Source organism: Nansenia antarctica, assembly GCF_963989245.1.
Source record: "Nansenia antarctica genome assembly, chromosome: 3".
NCBI lineage: Eukaryota > Metazoa > Chordata > Actinopteri > Argentiniformes > Microstomatidae > Nansenia > Nansenia antarctica.
The window spans coordinates 19,608,174-19,630,518 of NC_137688.1; the positions used below are offsets into that span (position 1 = coordinate 19,608,174).

The window sequence follows — 22,345 nt, forward strand, 5'->3', positions numbered from 1 at the left end:
CTGACAACCCAAACAACCTCTTGCAGTAGCACCCTGTCAAAAATCTTACATTACAATTTCACAGTGCAGACATAATGTCACAAGTCAAGGGCAATAAATATAACTGTAATTTAGACAACAGCATGGAAAGCACATTCAATAACAAAACACTAGGATTTGATAGTTTTAATCTGAGCATTTGTGGAGGACATGTCTATCAAATGCCATGCATAAACCATGCTACCGAGCACCTGCTTATTGAACAGCATTTGAAAAAGACACCAAGTTAGTTTGGACGGCTTGGAAGACTGAAGGGAGCTCACTTGCAGGGTTCTGGATGGACGTAAGCACAGCACAGCCAGGGTTTTAGAAAAATGTATAGCTTCACTGTAAAAAAAAAATGGTAAGCTCAATCATTAATTGTCAAAAGGTAACAGCGATCCTTTGACGTGGTAGAAAGTCTTCTAATTTAAATTCCTTCCAGATGTTAAGGAGCACGCAGATGGAAGACTAAAGAAGCTATGAAAAGAAAGAAAAGCTCAGGTCATTGATATGAACAATAAGCAAATAAGGCCAGTATACTGACCAAAATGTTTAACATAGATGCAGTAACAACAGTGTGTAATCAATGAACAGGACTAAAACTATGACATACCATTTGATATACAAAGCCTACACAGCTGTTACTTGAGTTTAACAAGTTTATGGACATGAAAATTGAGTTTCTTACCATTTTGATGACTAGTATATTACATCAGTAGTTTATGAAATTTGCCCTACTAGACGTGTGTTAATACTGTGACAAACCCTGCTAATCATTCCCTAAGAAAACTAAAATATACAGTACATAACAAACATAACCCATGCTTACTGGAGAAATTAGAACTTTCAGACTAAAGGAATGGGTGAAAAGCTAATTCAAGGTTGGTGATTATGAACCTCAAATGTAGGTCTTGCTATTTCATGCACCTTACCATGCAGTACAGATTCAGATTCATGATATAGATGGATAAAAAAACAAAGTGAATGACAAAACCATCTTAAGCTCAAAAGTGATTGAAACGCAAACCAAGTAATGCTCCTTTCTCTTGAACTTCTTTATTTGAATGAAAAGGCATACAAATGTCTTCCTCTCCCCTTTAACAGTCTTATGGATAATATACCAGGCAGAGACTAACAAACTGAGGACGCATGGCCTCCGCCTCTACTCAGCTATGACAGAATGGTCTCTGTGTCTGCAGGAACATAAGTCCACTTCTTATTAGAAAACTATCCAAATCCTAGAAACATAGATATGGTATTAATATACACGTTCTGTATTAATGTAAGACAGCATTGGAGTATTTAATCTTATGTTGACTATAGACTAGTCATATGTCCATTACTTTACATACATTTGCATGTATAAATACACAAATGTATAATTCATGTAAATACATGCGCTAAAACTCTCACCCACTCAGTTCACAGTCAATATTTGATTCTGTGATGGGCAAACTACCAGTCTCTTATCAACACTAATATAGTGGTGTTCATCATTTCAGTGGGAAAACGCGGTGACATTTCCAATGGTAGATGGACACACATTCACACTACATAAAACAACATACACCAAGTTATCATAACAGAGACTATGGTTCTGTTTTCACATGTCTTGCGGAGTCAGCATTTGAGACACAAAGTCCACTGTGTACAGCCACCTTTTGATCCATAAGTACACAGTGGCTTAAGGCCAGCACATCACTCTCTCTTTCACACATGCGGTTTCACACATGCAGGTTCACAGTGTTACTGGGTCCACTTATACAATGTCAGTATGTAATGTGAGATATAACGGTTCCTTGTTCCCATGGTGATGGAGGACAAAATCCTGGGTTTCCTGGATCTGTTCCATAAATCAACTGAAAAGGGAAAGAATATATGACAAAATATGGCCAAATAAACATAGAATTAGACCAAATTATATTTAAATCATGAAGGGAAATTAAATTATGAGTAAAAACAGAAATGCTATATAGTATGCAGAGTTTACAAACACTCAATCGTTTCAATATTCTGTGCATTTCAAGTTTTACAGACAAGAGGGGAGAGCTGAGCAGGTTGTATTACAGGCTTCCACAAAATAACAAAAATATGTATTATTGTTGAATAACATATCAGAACTGGTAGTGTTCTCATTATGTCCAGTAGAGGGCACAACAACCTTCACATGCACTATTTACTGTCCTTTTTTGCAGTTAGTACGGAAGATGGGGGAGGCAGTCAACCTTTATTTCTACACATTTCATCACACCTCTACACTTCGTCAGAGTGCTGGCTATCTCCGTCCTTTTGGGTGTATGAAGTTAAATTCATCATCCAAATGTCTCATTGGTTATTATCCTATAGACACAAATGTGTGGCACCCAGATAGGCCACATCATCTCCACAGTAACACCAGTCAAGTTACCCTCTCTGCCTGAGATGCAGTCTGACGGCTAAATGTGCTGAGACACAAGCATCGGGTCACGGCAGGGAAACTGCGACCCCACCTGCTGTGTCTGGGCAAGCCATGTCAGAGTCAATCTGTCCCTGTATCGGTTTCTGAGCCAAGATGGCTCCCGGCAGGCTAGCACTTTATTATTAGTCACTTCCTTCTCCTCCCTCTGTGTGACCCCACAGAAAAGGGCAGAGCACAAGGCCAGGGCTTCAGGGCTGAGAGGCCCGCTGATTTAGAGTGTTGATTTCATCTTTGTCATTTAACGGATCAAAGACGAGCTATAGAGAGTATAGAGTACTATAGAGGACTATAGAGAGTACACTGAAACGGTCTGAAACACTGGACACTGACGCCCATGAGTCCACTTGCTGTGGGCCTATTCAAGTGACGATAGAGGAGAAAAAAAGAAAGACAGAAAGAAAGAAGAGAGAGAAAGAAAGAAAGAAAGTAGACTTACTTTTTCTTATCCTTGTCCTTCTTGAACGGCTGCTGTGAAGAGCCCTGTAGCGACTGGCCCATCAGTGTCTCGGCGGCCATCTTCCTCCTGTTGAAGGCGTTCATCTCCTCCTCCAGGTCTCGTCTCTTCTCCTCCAGGTTCCTCTTCTCCTCCTGGTGCATCCGCTTCAGCTGCTCAAACCTCTCGTGGAGCTAGAGGACAGGTACAGGTGTCGGCATTACACAGGAATACACGGTGACATACGGTCTCAAGCAACACCGGATTCCTAGACAAACGTTGCATCTGAGTTGTCGGCAGTACTCAAGTGGTAAAAGAAAATCAGGGGGGATGGTGGATTTTATCCTATGGGGACAATTTTAGAATCCCCACAGCGTCAGTGACTTCAGTGTCAGTGACTTGGTAAAAATGTCATTGCATGTGTGCGTGCCGCCTCGCCCACAGTATTTTACTCAATATGTGCAAAACTAAATGTTGAAATACTGTAGCAGTAATACCACGTTCATTGATAAAATGACAAGGGATGGAAAGGGGGGATGGCAGTTTTAGAAGGGGGATGATTTTGACCGTTTTTTATTTCAGGGGGGATGCCATCCCCCCTCATCCCCCCTCAACTCTAGTGCTGGTTGTCGGACATGTTTTCCTCTCTTTCACCATGTCTGAAAAGGTAGGACAAACCAAACCTAGTGTGGAGGCAGCTAAATGTTGACATTACCTCTCTTTCCTTTTCTTTCAGCTCCGCCTCGGTCTCCTTGACTTTATTGACAAACATCTGTCTCATCTCTTCCTCTTTGTGCTGCAGATCCCCCAGGAACTCTTTCCTCTTGGCCTGGTACGTCGCCTGTAAGCTGAGGAGGAGGACAGGGTAAGACTGCACGTTGCAACTGTATTACAGGGTTCCAACACAATCATCATCAACGTCTAACCCTCATCCCATCTAAACCACCAGGCACTGTACAAACTACCCACTCTTCACCCTGCACCCTCCATGGGATTTAGCTCCTTCTTACAACACGGTAACACAAGATACAAGATGTTTATTTGACACTCTGGTTATACAAGTACAATCCTGTGAGATACTTTCACTGGAGGGGGGGGCTCCATATAAGACGACATATACAATATGGCAACGAAACACAGCACAACGGCTGCCAATGGCCTCTGGCCTGAGCATAGATTATGTTTTCCTGCTATGACTGGTGGATAGATGATTCACTTACTTAGTCAAATGTATTTGTTGTAAGTCGCTTTGGAATAAGGCGAAATGCCATTGGCAAAAAAAAGAGAAGAGATTTTAATTTTAACAAGAATTTGGGATACCGGGATACACTGGAGCTTACCTAAAGGACTGGCTGCCTGGGTCCGTGTCCTTGAAGCCCATCTCCTCCAGTTTGCAGCGGCGGTAGAGCTCGTAGTGCCTGGTGTGAGTCTGCTCCCTCAAGTCCTCCATGTTGACGCGCAGAAGCATCTCCCTCAGCTTCACAAAGTCACAGTGGCTCTCGTTCTCCACTGAGACACACACACAACAACACCATCACCACAGGCCTGGGGTTCAGCTGCTTATTAGTTCATAAGGAAACTGCTCAAGTGGCATACGGCTCGTTCTCAGAAGTGATATATATACACCGCACACTTTGGACTTGTTACGGTCTCTACAGACCCATAGTACAGTTTATTGTTTAATGAGTGGAAGACACTCACCTTGTACTGTGCCCCAAGGGTACAGCCGTGCTTTCACCATCTTATTCCCCACTTTGATCTCTTCAACACTCCCCACCACAGCAAAGGGGAGATGTGCCTGTTTTATTTTATGGGGGAAAACAGGACGTTGTCTCTTTTATTTTCGTCTGTCTCCTCAGCTGACTGAAGTCAATTAGAAATGCGAGCATGCTTGTGTGCTCGTGCACATACTTCAGCCTGTCTGACGAACAAAGATGTTTGTTTGGTTTTTGTCTTTTAATTCTGTATACACACCAACTTCTTGTATATGCGAATATACAATAAAAATAATTCTGATTCTGATCTTGCCATTTAGCCAACAGCTGGTGCAATGAGACATGATACCGGTGTGTGTGCATGCATGCGTGCGTCCGTGTGTAAAGACTCACATTCATGGAGGAGTTGATCTCTGTGACAGCCTCATCCTCCGTTGGGAACTGATAGATCTGCACCCCGTTACTAACCAGCTCACTCATGATCTTGATCTTGAACTTGTGCAGCTCACTCTTAGATATCGTGTCTGCCTTCGCAATGATGGGGATGATGTTCACCTACAGGAAGAGATGGCATTTGAATGACAGATTCATTACTCAGAGAAGAGAAAAACGAAACAGGTTTCGGAGAACTTGGCTGCGTCTGTAGTTTCGGTCCTAAATCATGAACAGTACAGCTGCTCGTTCTCTATGTGAGCAGTGTGCATCCATTAGATCCCACACTGACGAGACTGAATCAACAATTCACTGGTTTTTCAAAACTGGTTTCTAGACTCTCGCATGCACACACCTGCAATTTCACACCACCTCAGTGCACAAAAATGTTGCCCAAATGCATATGATATGGCAAGTATGTTGTGTTAGGTCCCGCAAAGCTGCCTTTACCTTGCTGTCCAGCTTCTTCATCGTAACCAAATCGAGGGATTTGAGTGAATGGCCCGTAGGAGCAATGAAATAGAGACAGATGTGGATTCTCGAGTCGTGGTAGTTGAAGAGGGAACGTTTTATCTTTAACTCCTCTTGAAGGTAATTTTCAAACTGTGTATCAATGTAGTCCACAATGGGTTTGTAGCTGCATAGAGACACAGCACAATAGCACAAACAAGTAGTACACAGATGTAAAAAATAAAAAAAATGCACACATTAGATGAAGTGATGTTCCTACCCACCATTGTGAGATATACTTTTGCTATAGATGAATTATTGTACTTGGTATAGAAACAATGAGTACAGTATCTTGGTTACAAACTATGCGATGGCAGTTATGGGCAAGAATCCCCTCTCTCCTCTACACCCCGTTGTTAGGGCATTCAGATGTGTTTTGATATCACATTAGTTCTACCAATCATTCTCTTCCCTTCACATTCATGTCCCCACAAAGGCACTGACCCATATGCCAAACAAGGACTCTGTATGCGTTTTGGCTGTAGCGCCCACTTAAAAGATCCAGTACAGGAATTCTAAATGTGTCTCTTCGCTCCAGCCTTACCATTAACTGATTTTTGATTATTGATTATAGTCCTCCAGCTCCTCATCAGAGATGAAGATTTACAGTTCAGTGAAAAACTTGTAACAATAATACTTGCTGCTTAGAATCTTATTGTCATGGAATGCTTGAAGCCAACATGGTATATCCTATCCTACCTGTCAAACTTGTGTATGGACGCCTCTCCCTTCTCTTTCCCACATCCTAACCGTCGCTAACTTGAGCTCAACGACACAGTTAAAAGGGCACAATGCACAAAAAGCACACAGCATAATAGCACAAACACCCATCTTCACCTTTCCTCCTTATTGATCTGGTCCCCGAACCCCACCGTGTCTACGACCGTCAGCTTCAACTGGACGTTGCTCTCATGCAGGTTGTAGATTCGGGGTCGTAGGTGTAGCCCATTCTGGTAATGGCTGGCCTCATCGTTTTCAAATGTGGTGTTGAAAAGGGTGTTCATTAACGTCGACTTGCCAATCCCTGTTTCACCTGAGCAATGGAACGATAGTGTCAAACATATCAAAAGGGAGTGAGTGTGAAATGGTATGCAAAGAATAATACTGTAGATTGTTCAGCCACGGTACGGGACTGTTCTTTCTACATTCAAGAATGCCCTGAGGTCTCATTAAGACAACCAGTTAGATAAAGCAGAAATAGATGAGCAAATGGACTGAGAGATACAACTGGACCCAGACATACCTACACAGAGGATGTTGAAACAGAACCCTTGTGTGACTGACTTACTGACCAACTGGTCTGGAAGACTGTCAAATCCAACATGGCCACCGAGCTCAAGGCTACGCTTCTCTTCATTCTGAGGAGAGAAGAGAACAGTCAGAACACATTGTTTTCTGCATGATTTACACATGTTCATGAGTAGTACTACATACATGCACACTAAATCTACAGAATACAACTGGAAAACTGTCTTACATGACAAACTGTATTTTACCATGCACAAAACCTTGCTGAAAAAGAGTTTGTAAGAGAAAGCCATCCGCACTCCTTTCCCAGGTAAGAGCATTCTTAGTGCATGTCATCTTTTACTTCCACTAAAGCACTGCATGACCTTTACATGGGTCTCTAATATGACCATCAGCTATTCTAAATTACTTTGGCAAAGACACACAGCTGAGAAGCAAGGTCAACAACACACTGAGGCCATGTCAAAACAGGGAGCAATGCTGAGTTATGCAAGTCCGAACGTCACACTGTACTGTATATGTGTTATTAACTCACAAAATGCTGTTGTTTTTGTTCTGTTTGACTTTTTCCACAGTACAATGATGCGAGTGTGTGTAATTAATTCACTGTCAATTGCATTTTTCACATTTAATCGAACTTTGGTTAACCTTATGTAGCCTAGATGTTGAATAGTTTGCATTTATCCCAGTACATTACTTAGCATGCATGGGCTACAACCATTCACATATGCCAGATTCATCCTGGGACGTCTTTTGAGAAACAGCATGCCTTGTTATTCACTGCACAGAGGGCTCACAACACAACAATCATCTGTTTCACGAGCTCAGTGTCTCTCTGTCTCTCTGTCTCTGTCTCTGTCTCTGTCTCTGTCTCTGTCTCTGTCTCTGTCTCTGTCTCTCTCTCTCTCTCTCTCTCTCTCTCTCTCTCTCTCTCTCTCTCTCTCTCTCTCTCTCTCTCTCTCTCTCTCTCTCTCTCTCTCTCTCTCTCTCTCTCTCTCTCTCTCTCTCTCTCTCACACCTTTTATCTGGGTGTTATTTCACAGGGTGAGAGGATATGTCTACTGCCTTTATACTCACTCAGCCATGACAAACACAATCTGACATCTATAGTCAAACACAATCTATTGATTACGGTGGTGCAAACCACTCCGTGAAGATGAATTTGAGCTAACTCAACTACGTACATTCACGACGATGACTGATGTTTGGAATAACCATGTTGTCACAGATAGAATGGCCATTGTTGTAAAAGTTAAGTTCAATACTGTGATGCTAAACCTCAGAGGATTAGTTACATGGAGAGGAAGTGGATGCCGCTTATCTGCATTTATCCTCTTACCCCCTCCAGGTTACAGTCAATGTTTAAAGCGCTAACTGAAAGGTAAAACTCTCATCCCTTTACGATGATCATTAATCAACCTCTCTCCCGCAATACCTTATATAGGCCTGGTGTTTGCGTAGATACTGAAACTGTGTTACTAATATGTTGCACCGGGGATGAAACGTGGACTGAATTGACAGATGGTATCATTACGAGTGACAGCAAGATTCTGATGTTGGAATGTGATGGATTTGCATTTCTATACCACTCCCAGCAACGACTAATGCGTCATTGTTGCATTAAATAAATAGCCTATAAAATAGCCTAGTAAATAGTATAGATCGAAACAATAGGCTAGAAATTCGTGATACTGCGTCGGCAGCGTCGTTGGTTCAAATTTGAGGCAAATCAATGCTGTTGTTATTCCAACACCTTACTGCTTCATCATCTGAATACAGGAGAACGGAGCCTACAATCACACCGCAGCATTAAGCATTATGCATGAGAGTCCTTGATAACCTGTGCCGGGATGCATGTACTTACAGCAAAGATGTCTATCTCCGTGGCGGCCATGGTGAAGAGCGTGTGGGATGGATTTAGCCGTCTGTCTTCAGCGGGACCTGGGTTGACAGTGGTGGCGGCTCAGTTCATTCAATATGGCTACTTCGTGGCAACACCCCCTCGATGCTGGAATGCTATTCTTGTTACAGCCTCAGGCTTTGCACGTTGGGTTGGAAAACATTTTGCGTGTATTATTACAAATTAGCCACTGGATGGCAGCGGACACTTTGGCATAGTCATAAAAACCATTAATGTAACCCTGAATGTAAATCAATAAGTTGCGGTTGGCTAACAGTGTTACCAATACCGATCTAATTGCATTAAAAAAAATATATACAATTAGGTATATGCGTTTGTAATCTAATATGCGTTTGCATTTAATGTCATAACATGAGGGTGATTCTAGTCATGTCCATGACTAATCTATGAGGAGAGTCGTATGACCCATACGTTAGCTAGCTGCTTACATTGAGAAATAACTGGCCAGAGAACGTTAGCTATCTATCTAGTTGACAGGTTAGGCAAGCTGCTGCTTGCATACATGGCTTGTGAATAGCAAAACGCACTGTTTCACATAAGAGGCTTAGTCTAATCGTAGACTTGACTTTTGGTTGATACAACCATTTATATTCGGGACATAACATGTCTGTTACAGAACATTACCTGAGCTGATGCTGTTCGCAGTACTTCGGCGTGGCCACAAGTCAGCGACCAAGGCACAAATTCAAAAAAGGCGTACCGGAAGTTGTTGTCGACGTCGTTATACACAAAACATTCATGAAATAGGGGTTGATGATAAAACAAAAAAGGCTTGAAATATTTCACTTTGTGTAATACATCTAGAATATATGACTTTCAATTTTAATTAAATTACGGAAAATAATGAACATATATTTTTGTTATGCACATGTGTAGAGTTCTCTCCTTCTCTCCTAATGACAGAACAGCTTAGGATCCACTGAGCCACATACAATATTCTGTATTAATGGCTGTTAGGATCTGTCTATGGTAATTATCAATCGTCTGTGCACATGGAAAAGCAATTTGCATTGAAATTATTAAGTTGTATGGTGTTGTTAATTACATTCATCACATCCAACATCCAAGGACCACCCTGCCTGAAAACCTCAACTATCATCCCAGTCCCGAAGAAAAGCACGGTGAGCTGCCTAAACGACTACCGCCCGGTGGCACTCACACCAATCATCATGAAGTGCTTCGAGAAACTAGTCCGGGCCCACATACTCACACGCCTCCCGCCCAACCTGGATCCATACCAGTTCGCCTACAGAGCCCACAGGTCCACAGAGGACGCCATCGCGACGACTCTCCACGCCACTCTATCCCACCTGGAAAGGGGAAACAGCTACGCGAGACTGCTCTTTGTGGACTTCAGCTCCGCCTTCAACACCATCCTTCCAGACAGGCTAGTGACCAAACTACTAGACCTGGGACTATCACACTCTATATGTGCATGGATCAAGGACTTCCTGACCGACCGCCCCCAGAGGGTGCGGGTGGGCTCCCACACCTCCACAGCCCTCAGACTCAGCACTGGGTCCCCCCAGGGCTGCGTGCTAAGCCCCATCCTCTACAACCTCTATACCTACGACTTCACCCCCGTCCACCCCAGCAACTCCATCGTAAAGTTTGCAGACGACACCACCGTGGTGGGCTGCATCTCGGGGGGGGGACGAGGCGGCGTACAGGGATGAGGTAGAGCAACTGAGCAAGCTGTGCAAGGTTAACAACCTGCTGCTGAACAAGTCAAAGACCCAGGAAATCATCGTGGAAAAAGTCTGAGATCCAGCCCCTGCTCATCGACGGAGAGAGCGTGGAGAGAGTCTCAACCCTCCGATTCCTGGGGGTGCACATACAGGATGACCTGTCCTGGAAGAACAACACAACAGCCACCATCAAGAAGGCACAACAGCGGCTCTACATCCTGAGAGTCCTCAGGAAGGAACACAACAAGCAGGAGATACTGGTGGCCTTCTACCGCGGCGCAGTGGAGAGCATCCTCACCTACGGCATCTGCAACTGGTTCTCCAGCTGCACAACCGCGGAGAGAAATGCGCTACAGAGAGTCGTGAGAACAGCCCAGAAGATCACCGGCGCCCCCCTCCCCTCTCTGGAAGAGCTGTACAACACATGCTGTCTCAGGAAGGCCTCCAAGATCTCCAGAGACCCAACCCACCCTGGGTACGAACACTTTACCCGGCTGCCCTCGAAAAGGCGGTACAGGACCATGGCCGCAAGGACAAACAGACTGAAGAACAGCTTCTACCCCAGGGCCATCCAGGCCCTGAACACAGCAAAGACCTAGGTTCTGGGCCCTGGACAGTCTGGACGGATTGATGGCAGCTGCTGGACTGAAAAAAATCAGGTGTAGTGCTGAGGCACAAATATGTACATTTCTAGCCTGCAAACTGCGACACTTCAAATGAATGTGCAATAACACTATGTGCAATATGACAACCCTAGTCGTCTATCTGTACAGTATAGTATAGTGGATAGTGTACATAGCCTTTATTTATTTATGTAAACCAGCTCCTTCCCTTCTTGTGTTTTGTTTTGTTTTTTTTCTTTCCTAGCACCGGGGGAGCCACCCCTCCTAAATTTCGTTGTTTGGTACCTGTACTATAGCAATGACAATAAAGACCATTCATTCATTCATTCATTCATTCATTCATTCATTGTATAATACAAGTTAAATTCAAAACAACTTCCTCACTCCTACCTGACTTTTTTAGCAGCATTGTGTAGTATAATACATTACCACAACCATTATTTGATCATAAATGTCAATGTAATGAGTATTATTTATATTTATTTATATGATAAATATTCTAAAATAAACACGTTTTCCAAAAGAACTACGCGCACCAGCATTAATCTCCTGTGAATGACAGTAGGCCTTTGACTGCCTGCACTTTACCACCAAGACACTCCCCTCCAGTATGTATAAGGAGACAGCTAGCTAGTTCGTTCAGGGCGACATAATAATAACATAAGCTTGGATGAGATAAGATGATGATGAGGCTAACAACAAGAGGCTAACAACATCAAACCAACAAATATAAACTCAACAATTAGAATGTATATTTTAGCTACATTAACCTTATTGTAACATGTAAATACTGATACTTACGGACAAATATATCCCACGTTTTCAAACGAAAACACTGGTGCATCAGCTGCCACAATGTAAAGTGCGTTCGTAAATTTGCTCTGAGAACGCCGGAGCGCACACTGGGTCAATGTCATAAAGGGACCAAGTCATTTGATTGGACAAGAGGCATTCCATGAGAGCTGATCAGATTCCAAAGCGATTTTATGAACGCAGCCAATGCAAACTGTAAATAGAGCATCTAGGTTGCTAGGCAACGAATATGTGCATTATCAAAAATAACCGATAAAGCATGTCGCGTATTGCTAGGAAGGTTGTTTGTTGCTTGTTTGTGGACGAGCATACATGAACATGATTATTTATGTCAGGTGAAATGTCACTGGAAATGGAGATGTGGACAATGTGTCGTGCTGCTAACAGGGAAAGTGAATGGACTGTATAGCAAAAACATCAAAATTATTGGCCGAGATACCCGTAATTAACGCTTATAGCTGTTGTTTCATGTGGTGCTGTTGATGTGGTGAAATGAGTAGCCTATGGCTAATTAAAACTTGTAAATCCCAACGCTGTGTGGGCATGATTCGCGCGCGTGCATGAGAACATTTCGCACTGTTATTTTGGAGACCCCCACAAAGCTCAGCTTATAACTCGAACCCTGCTTACAGCCTCAGGCTTTGCACGTTGGGTTGGAAAACATTTTGCGTGTATTATTACAAATTAGCCACTGGATGGCAGCGGACACTTTGGCATAGTCATTAAAACCATTAATGTAACCCTGAATGTAAATCAATAAGTTGCGGTTGGCTAACAGTGTTAACCAATACCGATCTAATTGATTCTAGTCATGTCCATAAATAAAAGTTACAATAATGCAATTGTAAAATCGCATTACAATTAGGTATATGCGTTTGTAATCTAATATGCGTTTGCATTTAATGTCATAGGTTAGCAGACCATCTGGCCATGCTACATTTTAATGCACTGCCATTTCAATGCATACTATTCAATAACCTAAACAAATGTAACAGGTGTTTTATGAACTGTAAATCAGGAAGCATTCAATGTATAACGTCTATGATCAAAATCAAAATAAATAATGTTACACTATCATCATCATGTGCTACGAGGGTACCAACATACTGGTAAAGGGGGTGACACAGACCCGTGTACGGCCACGGCGCGCGCCCTCGCGTTCTACACCGCAATCTCCCGTTCAATCTCGTTGACGCGCCAAGAGAAGTTCTCAGGAAAGCTATTTGTCTCGTACCGGAAACAGCAGGTAGTGGTGGAGGGAGGGGGGCATCATCATTCTCATCATCACAGCACCAGAGGACGGGCGGGACACTCGGGCAGCGGGCGACTTCTGAACAACAAGTCTACAATTAGGATATCCGCTATCTTATCTTATTGGCAGCGCTTTGAAAGGTGCGGAGAGGATGGATTTAACTCAAGAAACCGTTTTGACGTTTTTGTTGGAGCACGGGGGCAAAGTGAAGAATTCGGAGTTGCTGAACAATTTTAAATGTCAAATCAATTGCAGTGATCCCGCGGGAAAAAAGCACAATAGGGATCTTTTCAAGAAATATGTCAATAGTGTGGCGGTCGTGAAACAAATCGACGATGTCAAGTTTGTAGTTGTAAAGAAAAGGTACCAGGACTTTGTTAAAGAGGGGATGCATTATACCGCACAGACACCAGACTTGGACGACAGTTTATCCAGCCAAAACACATCATTCTCACCCAATTCTTCAGAACGCGCCGTTTCGTTCAGGTGCAAATCTGGTAAGAGTGTGAACTCTGATATAGAAAACAACAATTCGTACTATTCTTTATGCTTAAACGGTAGTTTTTTGAACGATAATATGAAACCCACTACCATGCACATACATGACCCTGAAGGATTCCCTTATGAGCACCCCGGAGTTGTTGGTGCCGCCAGGTCATGTAAGCCTAATGCAGAAACCCCTACAGTCAAGATCCTCAATGTTTCAAGTGATCAAGCGATAAAAAACGGGAAAACTGGCGTTGTGTTCGCTGTTGTGGCAGTAACATCTCCCCCTCAATCACAGAGAGATTCTGTACCAGTGAGGCAGGATGAATTAAATACCAACCACATATCTAGACTGAAAACTTCAGAGAAGCCAAACATGTTGCCACAGAGAACTCTTCCATCACCAGAGCACAAGATTCCCAATTATACAGGTAGAAAGAGTTCAGAGCATCATACATGCACCGCCCCTGGGACAACAAACAGACTGTTAGAGGAGATACAGGCACCAGGCTCTCCTCAGCTGAGGAGGCAACAGAACAAGACCACAAAACAAGGCGAGGACGCCAAGTACTCTGAGTCTGTCCCTTTAGAACCTGCAGCTCATGAGTGGCTAGTCAAGTCTGCTGCTGGACTGTGGGGTCAAATCTACGGCCTCCTGCTGCAGGACACCCAGCTGGCGGAGAAGAAAGATTTCATGTCCGGGTTCACAGCTCTCCACTGGGCTACCAAAGGCGGCAACAGTGAGATGGTGCGCAACATCATGGACATCTCGAAGACGAGGGGCACACATGTGGACGTCAACACTAGAACAAACGGAGGCTACACTCCTCTCCACATCGCTGCCATACACGGGCACGACTCAGTGATGGCTTTGCTCGTGCAAGTGTACGGAGCCAATGCCCATATAAGGGATAACGATGGGAAAAAGCCATACCACTACATGGGCGCGGGTGTGTCACCTGAGCTCAGGGATCTGCTGGGAGCACCACAGGTAGAGCGACCAGACAGGCCTCAGGAGAGGTCAGAAGAGGATGACTGTCGAGAGTTGCCAAAAGGGCTGACCACTCTGAGCCGGCTATTTCAGCCTCACATAGGACACAGAAAGAAACACAAACATCATCAACAACAAGGCATCTCCTCCATTGGTGAAGACTAGGAGGAAGACAAGAGACAGGACGAGCGATTGCAACCGTGTTATTGAAAGTTTGACATTTTGAACAGTTTTTCCCCTCTGACACTGTATACGTTTCGGTCTATATTTGTCTCCTTATGGACAAAAACACTAATATGAGTGGTGTACTTATTCTACTTATAACAATGTTTTACCTGTGCTGGCTGGGGAGTGAGCCATATGTATAGATTCTCTGAGCTCTTATGTGAGAAACATGTATTGACAATGAAGTAACAATATTACTGTATGTTTGTATTAAAGGTGCAATATGTTACATTCACGCTTTCTAAAAGCTTCCAAATGGTTGTAAAAACGATTTAATCAGTAGTGATCAGAGAATGAGGTCCCTTGAAATATATTTAAGCAATATCACACGAGAGGGAGTGCTGTTATACTGAATATCAGCACGGCTGTGATTCGGTCATAGACCGAAGACAATCACAGCCGTGCTGATATTCAGTATAACAGCACAACCTCAAGTGTGATATTGCTTTTATACAACAGTTCTACAGCTCCATTTATTAGTTAACAGTAATAAGCGACAACAGATTATGATTTTTTTGTTTATTCTTTTTTCCACAACTGAACTTCAACTGGACTGTTGCCTAGTAACCTGAACACAAACATGTAGTCTAATTAACAGTCATTTAGTAGAACATTTGTGCGGTGGAGTGATCGGCCTACATATACTGTAGTTAAAAGTCCCAGTGCTGTTATACTGTATATCGGCACTCATGGAATGCCACTTGTCCAATGAAATGACTTAGTCGGAACTAACTGTTGTATAAATATTGTACACCTAGGTAACAGTTCCATAAAAAGTGATGTCATATCATTGTGTTCTTTTTATTACAGATAATAAACGTTCACACCATCTATATCTTCTTATTACTTTGAAGAGGGATTGTATGTTTATTATAATATCATTAATGGAAACAAGTTCCCCAACTGTAAAGAACATAATGACAACACATACTTGAACAGAAAAAACTGTCCGTTCTAGAGTTCAAAGGTTTCCCTGGTCTACTTTAGCTTGTACTGTAACTCATTCACTCAGACAAAAGAGGCCTCTCAGCTTCAGTATGAGTGGAGGGGAGGTAAGTGGGAGGCCATCTGTAATGTGTGGGTGGTTAGAATGTTGCCGTTGCATTAAATTATCTGCTTTGTTTATATGAAGCAGTGCTGAAGGAGGTACTTTTCATGGGGCACTATCAGTTCTTCATTCCTATCTGCATTCCTGTGGAAAACATATGCGCAGCAAGACAAGACTAACTGCACAAAGATGATGATAATGATGATCTTTATTGGCATTGTACGGGTACAACTAAATTGAAATGCAAACCCTAGGTGCTAACAAACAAAACACAGTCCTAAGATAATAAAAAACAAGAATGAGACAGGGGGATATACTTAAAAGTAATTGAGAATCTAGAATCGGAGTATGTATCTATTATGTATCTATTATGTAAACTTATATACTAATACACTATATGGCCTATAGACAGGGGGGTGTTAGCATGTAACTATGTACCTTTATAAACACGTGAACTAAGTACGGACCCTTTCAAGCTTTCAGGTACAGTCTAATAATTCATTTGATGTCATGACACTGAAACAAGGACTGACAGTGACGACCACTATCTGGCCCAAGAGTGCAGGGCAGTAAGGGCTCCTCATTAAAAGACCACTAGGCTGTATGAGGGGCACTATTATCGGTCATATAATCCCTGTCATAGCGTAATTACTCACCCCTAGATCTCATACCACAGGAGTCAGCGTCATTGCTGCTGCTCAGCACTGGGACACAGAAGGAGCTCAGTGTTCTGTCATGCGATGATCTGTTCTGAGTGTGGCTGCCGACATGACTATGCCGTCATTAGTCATCATGATTCATCTCTTTTCTGTTTTTATTTCATTTGAATCTATCTCACTGTCTGGGGACATAGACGGCACTACCTTCAGTACCCCATTCCAACCCCTAAACACATAAAGCACTGAGCAGAGAACTGTTCAAAGAATCCACTCAAGTGAAAGACATGCATTGGAATGTTGAGGCGGTCCAATAAAACGGGGGTAAAGACACACACACACACACACACACACACACACACACACACACACACACACACACACATTCTTAGTATCAATTGGTTGAGGGTTGATCCCCAGCCTTGAGATCATTTATAGTCATGTATAGTGGTCCTGAGGTAGGCCTACAAATGTTTGTCATAGGCCTACTTAAGAATATGCTTAATTAGCTCGTCCTAACACCCACAACAGATTTAGGCATTTAGGGGCCTATGCTACAAATTGCTTAAGCTACCTTTAGCACCTTTCACAGACAAAAAAAAAGTTTTGTGAAATAGTTATTATTCTGATCCGATGTAGAATAGTTCTAATACATTGTTAAATGCTTTACCGCGTAGGCTCCTGCTATGCTGGTGTAGACCTGACCACCCATCCTTTATGCTGTCCCTACTGGTTTGGGATCCATAGTGATTACGCACACCTGTGATCTGCGCCACGTGATAGATTGGACGTCCTGGTTGTGATTGTGGAGTTCTCGTTAGGTTCTGGCGGATTTATTTACAATGGGTACTCCCATTCAGACGACAGTGCAACTTCACTGTTTAAGCAAAATTATGATGCTACTTGTCTCAATCGGTGGCCTTGTGACATCGTCTCCAACTACTTCTGATGGACCGGATGACACCGCTGTGTTCCAGCATGGTAACATCTTGTCGCCTCTGTTGACGGCGTTGTCTGAGCAAGAAGGGCCATGGCGAGATATCAGCCCAAGGACGAGACCCGAGTCGAGATATGTTCGATACATGAAAAGACTGTACAAGATGTCCTCCAAACACGAGAGAAATTCTGATGGGACCCACTTGTACAACACAGTTCGTCTGATCACGCCGCGGGATGAATGTCTTGAGCAGAGCAGAGGTAAGCAAGAGATATTTTTTTTTAGAGTTGTGAATCATGCAGTGTAAAATGTATTTATCATAATCAAATTATATTTGATGTGTGTTGTGGCTGCAACACATATTTTTTGATACAGAAAAAGAGTAGGCTATAGTCGAGTCAAATACAAAATGTACATGGATTTTAAGTTCACTTTTATGGTTGTTACTTTTTTTGCAACTTATAAGTCCCATTTCCTACAGGTGTTTTTATTCAAGACCTTTCCTACAACCTTGATCGAGTGAGAGCCAAAGAACAGCTTTTGAAATCAGTCCTACTCTACTCCTTTAACCAAGATCAGGCAATTTCCATCACCTCTCTGTGCTACTTGGACATGAAAGAGCAGGAGCACTCAGATCAGTGCCAGCTGTGCCCCAGCGCCCACCACACTGTCAGTTTCCTTGTACGCACCGACAGAAGGAGCAGAAGGAAGTGGGTGGAGGTTGACGTTACCGCTTTCCTTCACCCTCTCATCAAGTGCCACAAGAAGGACATCCACCTGCTTACCAACCTGACCTGTGTGGAGGACGGAGGGGCCAAGGGCGAGGAGCGGAGACACCCTGTGGAGCTCACTCTGAGATCACCCTCTCTCCTCCTGTATCTCAATGACACTAGCGAACTAGCCCACCAGAGATGGCCCGCGACCACCAGGTCAGGTCAAAGGTCAGCATTGGGCATGAACACCTTTGAGAGCCAGATGGAGTTCAATTCAGAGCAGAGGACGGGACGCAAGAAGAGACGGAGGAGGGATTCTCCGAGACCCGCAAATCATCTTCCTGACCTCCTCTCAAGTTCTGACTTCCCAACGAGCGACTGTGCCTTGTATGACTTCAGGGTAAGCTTCAGTCAGCTCAAGTTGGACCATTGGATCATCATCCCCCATAAATACAACCCAAGATACTGCAAAGGCACCTGCCCAAGCGCCATGGGCTTCATCGGGTCGCCTGTCCACACGATGGTCCAGAACATCATCTTTCAGAAGCTGGACTCTTCTGTGCCCAGGCCCTCGTGTGTTCCCTCTGCATATAACGCCCTGAGTGTTTTAACCATTGAAAACGATGGTTCCATCGCCTACAAAGAGTATGAAGAAATGATAGCAACTAGATGTACATGCCGCTAAAATCGTCCAGATGTAATTTTTACCAGTCCCAACACATTCACTGTCAACCTTCCACCTTTGTCCAATAGGGTAATCACTCCAATAGAATACTAACCAGCCCGATGACATCATGCATTGTTAAAACGTTGGTGCATGGGTTAGATTTATCTAGAGCAGATGTATTGACTTAATCCAGTGTTTTGTTTGCCAAAAAAGCTTTTTTTCCAAATGGAAAATGAAATAATATGGCATCAATTTCCCTTTTCTTGATATGAAGTGACATTGTCCCCTTATCCTTTTATTTATTGTGGTGTTGCATATAAGACACACATGAAAACAATTCTCAATATAATTTTAAGTTATTTTTGTTAATTTATTTTTTCTGGTGGGTTGTCTGTCCTTATTACTCTATTATTTAACACAATTTAAGTCAATCTGTTCTGGTCAAAATATGGAAAAAGTGATCCTATAATCTTATCAAACAATTTTACATTTCATTTTATTCCTGGGGATAGCAGATGGTTGTCTCATGGACAACCGCTCTTTTCATACTGTTCAGAATATAAGTTCTCTAATGTGGGCAACTTCATGTTTCAGTGTGTATTTACCCATGGTCCTGAAATGACATACCTATGAATTTGTACTGACGGCTTTAACTAAATGCATGACATGTCTATTTATGCTAATTAACTGTACTATATTGTTAGGCTGACTGATTTTCACCAAAAAAATTGAATATTTTTGAAATATTCCAAAATAAAAAATAGCATGCATTGATTTGAGTGTTTTTATTCACTGTCGAAGTAAACTGCATAATATGGTAATATGGTAACACACACACACACACACACACACACTACTGAAGCTATGTCATGTATGCAAAGATTTGAGTCTATAGATGAGTCTCCAAACAAGTGTGTTTATTGTACAGTACGTCAGTCAGGTTGTATCAGGCCACGTCGACTGTTATCAGAAACTGTGCTGTGTACCTCTTCAATGATTATATTCTGCTCCAAGTGTGCCCTGCGTGGGATGGTCAGTACAGAAATGTAGTTTCGCATAATGTAGCCTAGACTCCCAGACTCCCAGCAACAACAAAAAAAAGCCTAGAAATTGAATGGTCCATTGCTCCATTCTCTCTCACTCTTTCCAGAGAGTGGCAGCAGCGCTTAAATGACGGGATAAATGCAAACTGCAGAAGAAGAGAACGGAAATGACAAAACATCATCCCCCTGGGCGAATTTGAGAAACTTAGGATGGTAGGGGAAGGCAGGGCAATACCGCTACCTGATTGGTTGGCGAAGCACACGAGTGTTTCGCCAACCAATCAGGTAGCGGTATTGCCCTGCCTTCTCCTACCATCCTAGGTTTCGCAAATTCGCTCCCCCTGGACATTGAACCAACCAATCCAGTCACAACATCAGCCGCCATTAAAGAGGCGTCCGGAGGACCAGTACGGTAAGCGATGTTTAATGTTCTAGGATTCATGGGCTGTTTAACTATTCAGTCAGCCATACGGATGGATACAAGTATAATCTTCGTTTGTGTGTGTGTGTGAGCTTTTGAGAAATTGAAAGAGTCCTGTGCCCTTGACACCTTGTTGGTGAATGTCAAGCAAGGTCTCGAGGACCCACACATCCTTAGCCATCGTAGCTAGCTAGCCCTTGAGCAATGATTGTCTTGTTTTCTATCTGCCTGGTCTACTTACATTTACATTGAAGTCATTCCTCTACTTCTTGAAGAAACGCGCATTAGTCTCAATTCACAGGGTTGAGGTGTAATGTGTAGCAGTCGCTGTGTGAGACGTCCCCTAACCTGGCCAACTAGGTAGCTAGGACTAGATTATTGTGTACCAACCAGTAGGCTAACTATTGGAAACGACACGAGTCAGGACTAATGTTGCAATCAAAATGGTCCTCAACTTCTCTTTACGGTGATACAGATATGAAGTATAGATCTCACTTATAGATAGACACTTATTCAATCATTTGCCTTTGGGTAAGGACTATGACGACCTGGACAATGACTAGACTAGGACTGGACCTAGATATGACCAGAGTGTTTGAGCATGAGCATCAGCATCAAAATGTATTCTATTACATCCAATGTACAAGTACATAAGAGTAAACAGCTCTTCAACATTGGCATTGCAGCAAGATACAAAATCACAATAATAGAGTTAAGTAATAAAGTCATTATAAATAAAGTGAGTAGCTGTTATGAATGTGGTCATGTCACAGAACATATTTTGGGGGCATATATAATCAATGTCAATGCTGCTGCAAGATGAACGTACCGGTACTGCACGTCACTAACTTAACTACTGTATCTGCCCTGCCATCTCAGATCACCTCTCTTGACACCATGGGTAAACACTTCGGAAATCTGGCTAAGGTCAGGCACGTGGTCACATACAGTCTGTCCCCTTATGAGCAGAGGATGTTCCCCAACTACTTCTCTAAGGGAATCCCCAACGTGTGGAGACGATTCTCAACATCGATCTTCAAATTCGCTCCTCGTAAGTGTCATTAGATTGGGTATGCTCGATATACAAAACCATGGATCAGTGATCAAACTGTCTCCACAATGTATTTTAAAGTAAAACTTTTCCAGGCCATGCTTCTTGCATTCTGTTTTAGCCACTTACTATTAGAAACTGTGTTATTGATTTCCCCTTGTACATTCCTGGGCGATGGTATTCCATCGTGAGACTTATCAAAATAAGCCTGGATTTTCCTTAAGCAACGTTGATGGAATACCCCCCTGTCCACCCATGTTATTGGGATTTTGGATGTGCTGCCATATAAAACGTGTTTCCTCTTGAAACATGTTTCCTCCATGTGAGTCTTTGACTGGGCACACCCTAGGCCTAGAGTCCGCTGGTAACTTTTTCGCATTTTTCTTTTCCAGCAATGATCGCCATGTACCTGACATACACCTGGGGGAACCATGTCTTCGAACAGGGCAAGAGGAAGGTTATTACTGAAGAGGAGTAAACCCTACCTTCCTTAACTGTCCACGTGTTTAAATCCTCACTGTATGTTTCTTCAATAAAAATCAGTATTTATCAGAAGTTGTTTTCATTGACTTTTTTGTGATCACTCAAAAGAAAATCATTCTGGATTACCAATTAGGCCTGTGTTTCTTTGTGAGATCTATTCACATCAATGCAACTAGAGGTTTCCCAGGTTTCTTTGGTACTGACACATTCATTTTTTAGGATTTGTTTATAGGCTAAATATATGCCATCTATTAATGCATACTGTACATTTATGGTCCCTGCCTTAATCAATCCCACTACCTAAGTGTTGCTAGTACAACACCTAAGTGTTGCTTGTACCACAGAAAAATATATTTCACATGAATTTAGATTCATTTTGCAGTCTTGGGTAAAGTCTTCCCCATTCTGATGGAAGGCTCAGTAAGGCTACTTACAGTAGTGCACAGCACCCCATCCCCACAGATTGAGTTGTCGGGCTGGACTGGGCAGGTTCGTTTTTTTAGTGTTGAG

At 42.9% G+C, this 22,345-nt stretch overlaps 4 protein-coding genes across 5 annotated transcripts; 3 read left to right on the top strand and 1 right to left on the bottom strand.

Moving 5' to 3' along the window:
* Window positions 1–443: 443 nt before the first annotated feature.
* On the bottom strand, window positions 444–8,711 carry LOC308152231 (septin-8-A-like; the record flags this gene model as incomplete). Of its 2 annotated transcripts, XM_080525156.1 has the most annotated exons (10): window positions 444–498; window positions 2,916–3,106; window positions 3,628–3,760; window positions 4,253–4,421; window positions 4,614–4,710; window positions 5,021–5,182; window positions 5,510–5,696; window positions 6,407–6,602; window positions 6,813–6,927; window positions 8,682–8,711. In XM_080525156.1, the coding sequence occupies 10 exons, from the start codon at window positions 8,709–8,711 to the stop codon at window positions 444–446; spliced, it is 1,335 nt and encodes a 444-aa protein (XP_080381282.1). The 2 variants fall into 2 exon arrangements, with proteins under 2 accessions (XP_080381282.1, XP_080381283.1); XM_080525157.1 differs by lacking the exon at window positions 444–498 and having other exon boundaries at window positions 2,912–3,106.
* A 5,265-nt stretch (window positions 8,712–13,976) lies between these two features.
* On the top strand, window positions 13,977–14,756 carry sowahab (sosondowah ankyrin repeat domain family member Ab; the record flags this gene model as incomplete). The annotated part of the gene is made up of 1 exon (XM_080527041.1): window positions 13,977–14,756. The coding sequence occupies one exon, from the start codon at window positions 13,977–13,979 to the stop codon at window positions 14,754–14,756; it is 780 nt and encodes a 259-aa protein (XP_080383167.1).
* A 2,660-nt stretch (window positions 14,757–17,416) lies between these two features.
* Window positions 17,417–18,855, top strand: gdf9 (growth differentiation factor 9; the record flags this gene model as incomplete). The annotated part of the gene is made up of 2 exons (XM_080527042.1): window positions 17,417–17,717; window positions 17,939–18,855. 2 exons carry the CDS (start codon window positions 17,417–17,419, stop codon window positions 18,853–18,855), a joined length of 1,218 nt encoding a protein of 405 aa, XP_080383168.1.
* Window positions 18,856–20,201: 1,346 nt separating this feature from the next.
* On the top strand, window positions 20,202–21,907 carry uqcrq (ubiquinol-cytochrome c reductase, complex III subunit VII). Its single transcript, XM_080525121.1, has 3 exons — window positions 20,202–20,292; window positions 21,181–21,352; window positions 21,745–21,907. The coding sequence occupies exons 2-3, from the start codon at window positions 21,199–21,201 to the stop codon at window positions 21,828–21,830; spliced, it is 240 nt and encodes a 79-aa protein (XP_080381247.1). The 5' UTR covers window positions 20,202–20,292; window positions 21,181–21,198; the 3' UTR covers window positions 21,831–21,907.
* The last annotated feature ends 438 nt before the right edge of the window (window positions 21,908–22,345 follow it).

Excerpts from the sequence above, each read along its gene's own strand:
- uqcrq (XM_080525121.1), top strand. The coding sequence starts at position 21,199 with ATGGGTAAACACTTCGGAAATCTGGCTAAGGTCAGGCACGTGGTCACA. Across the intron at positions 21,353-21,744 it reads GATCTTCAAATTCGCTCCTC|CAATGATCGCCATGTACCTG; the intron begins GTAAGTGTCATT and ends TTTCTTTTCCAG.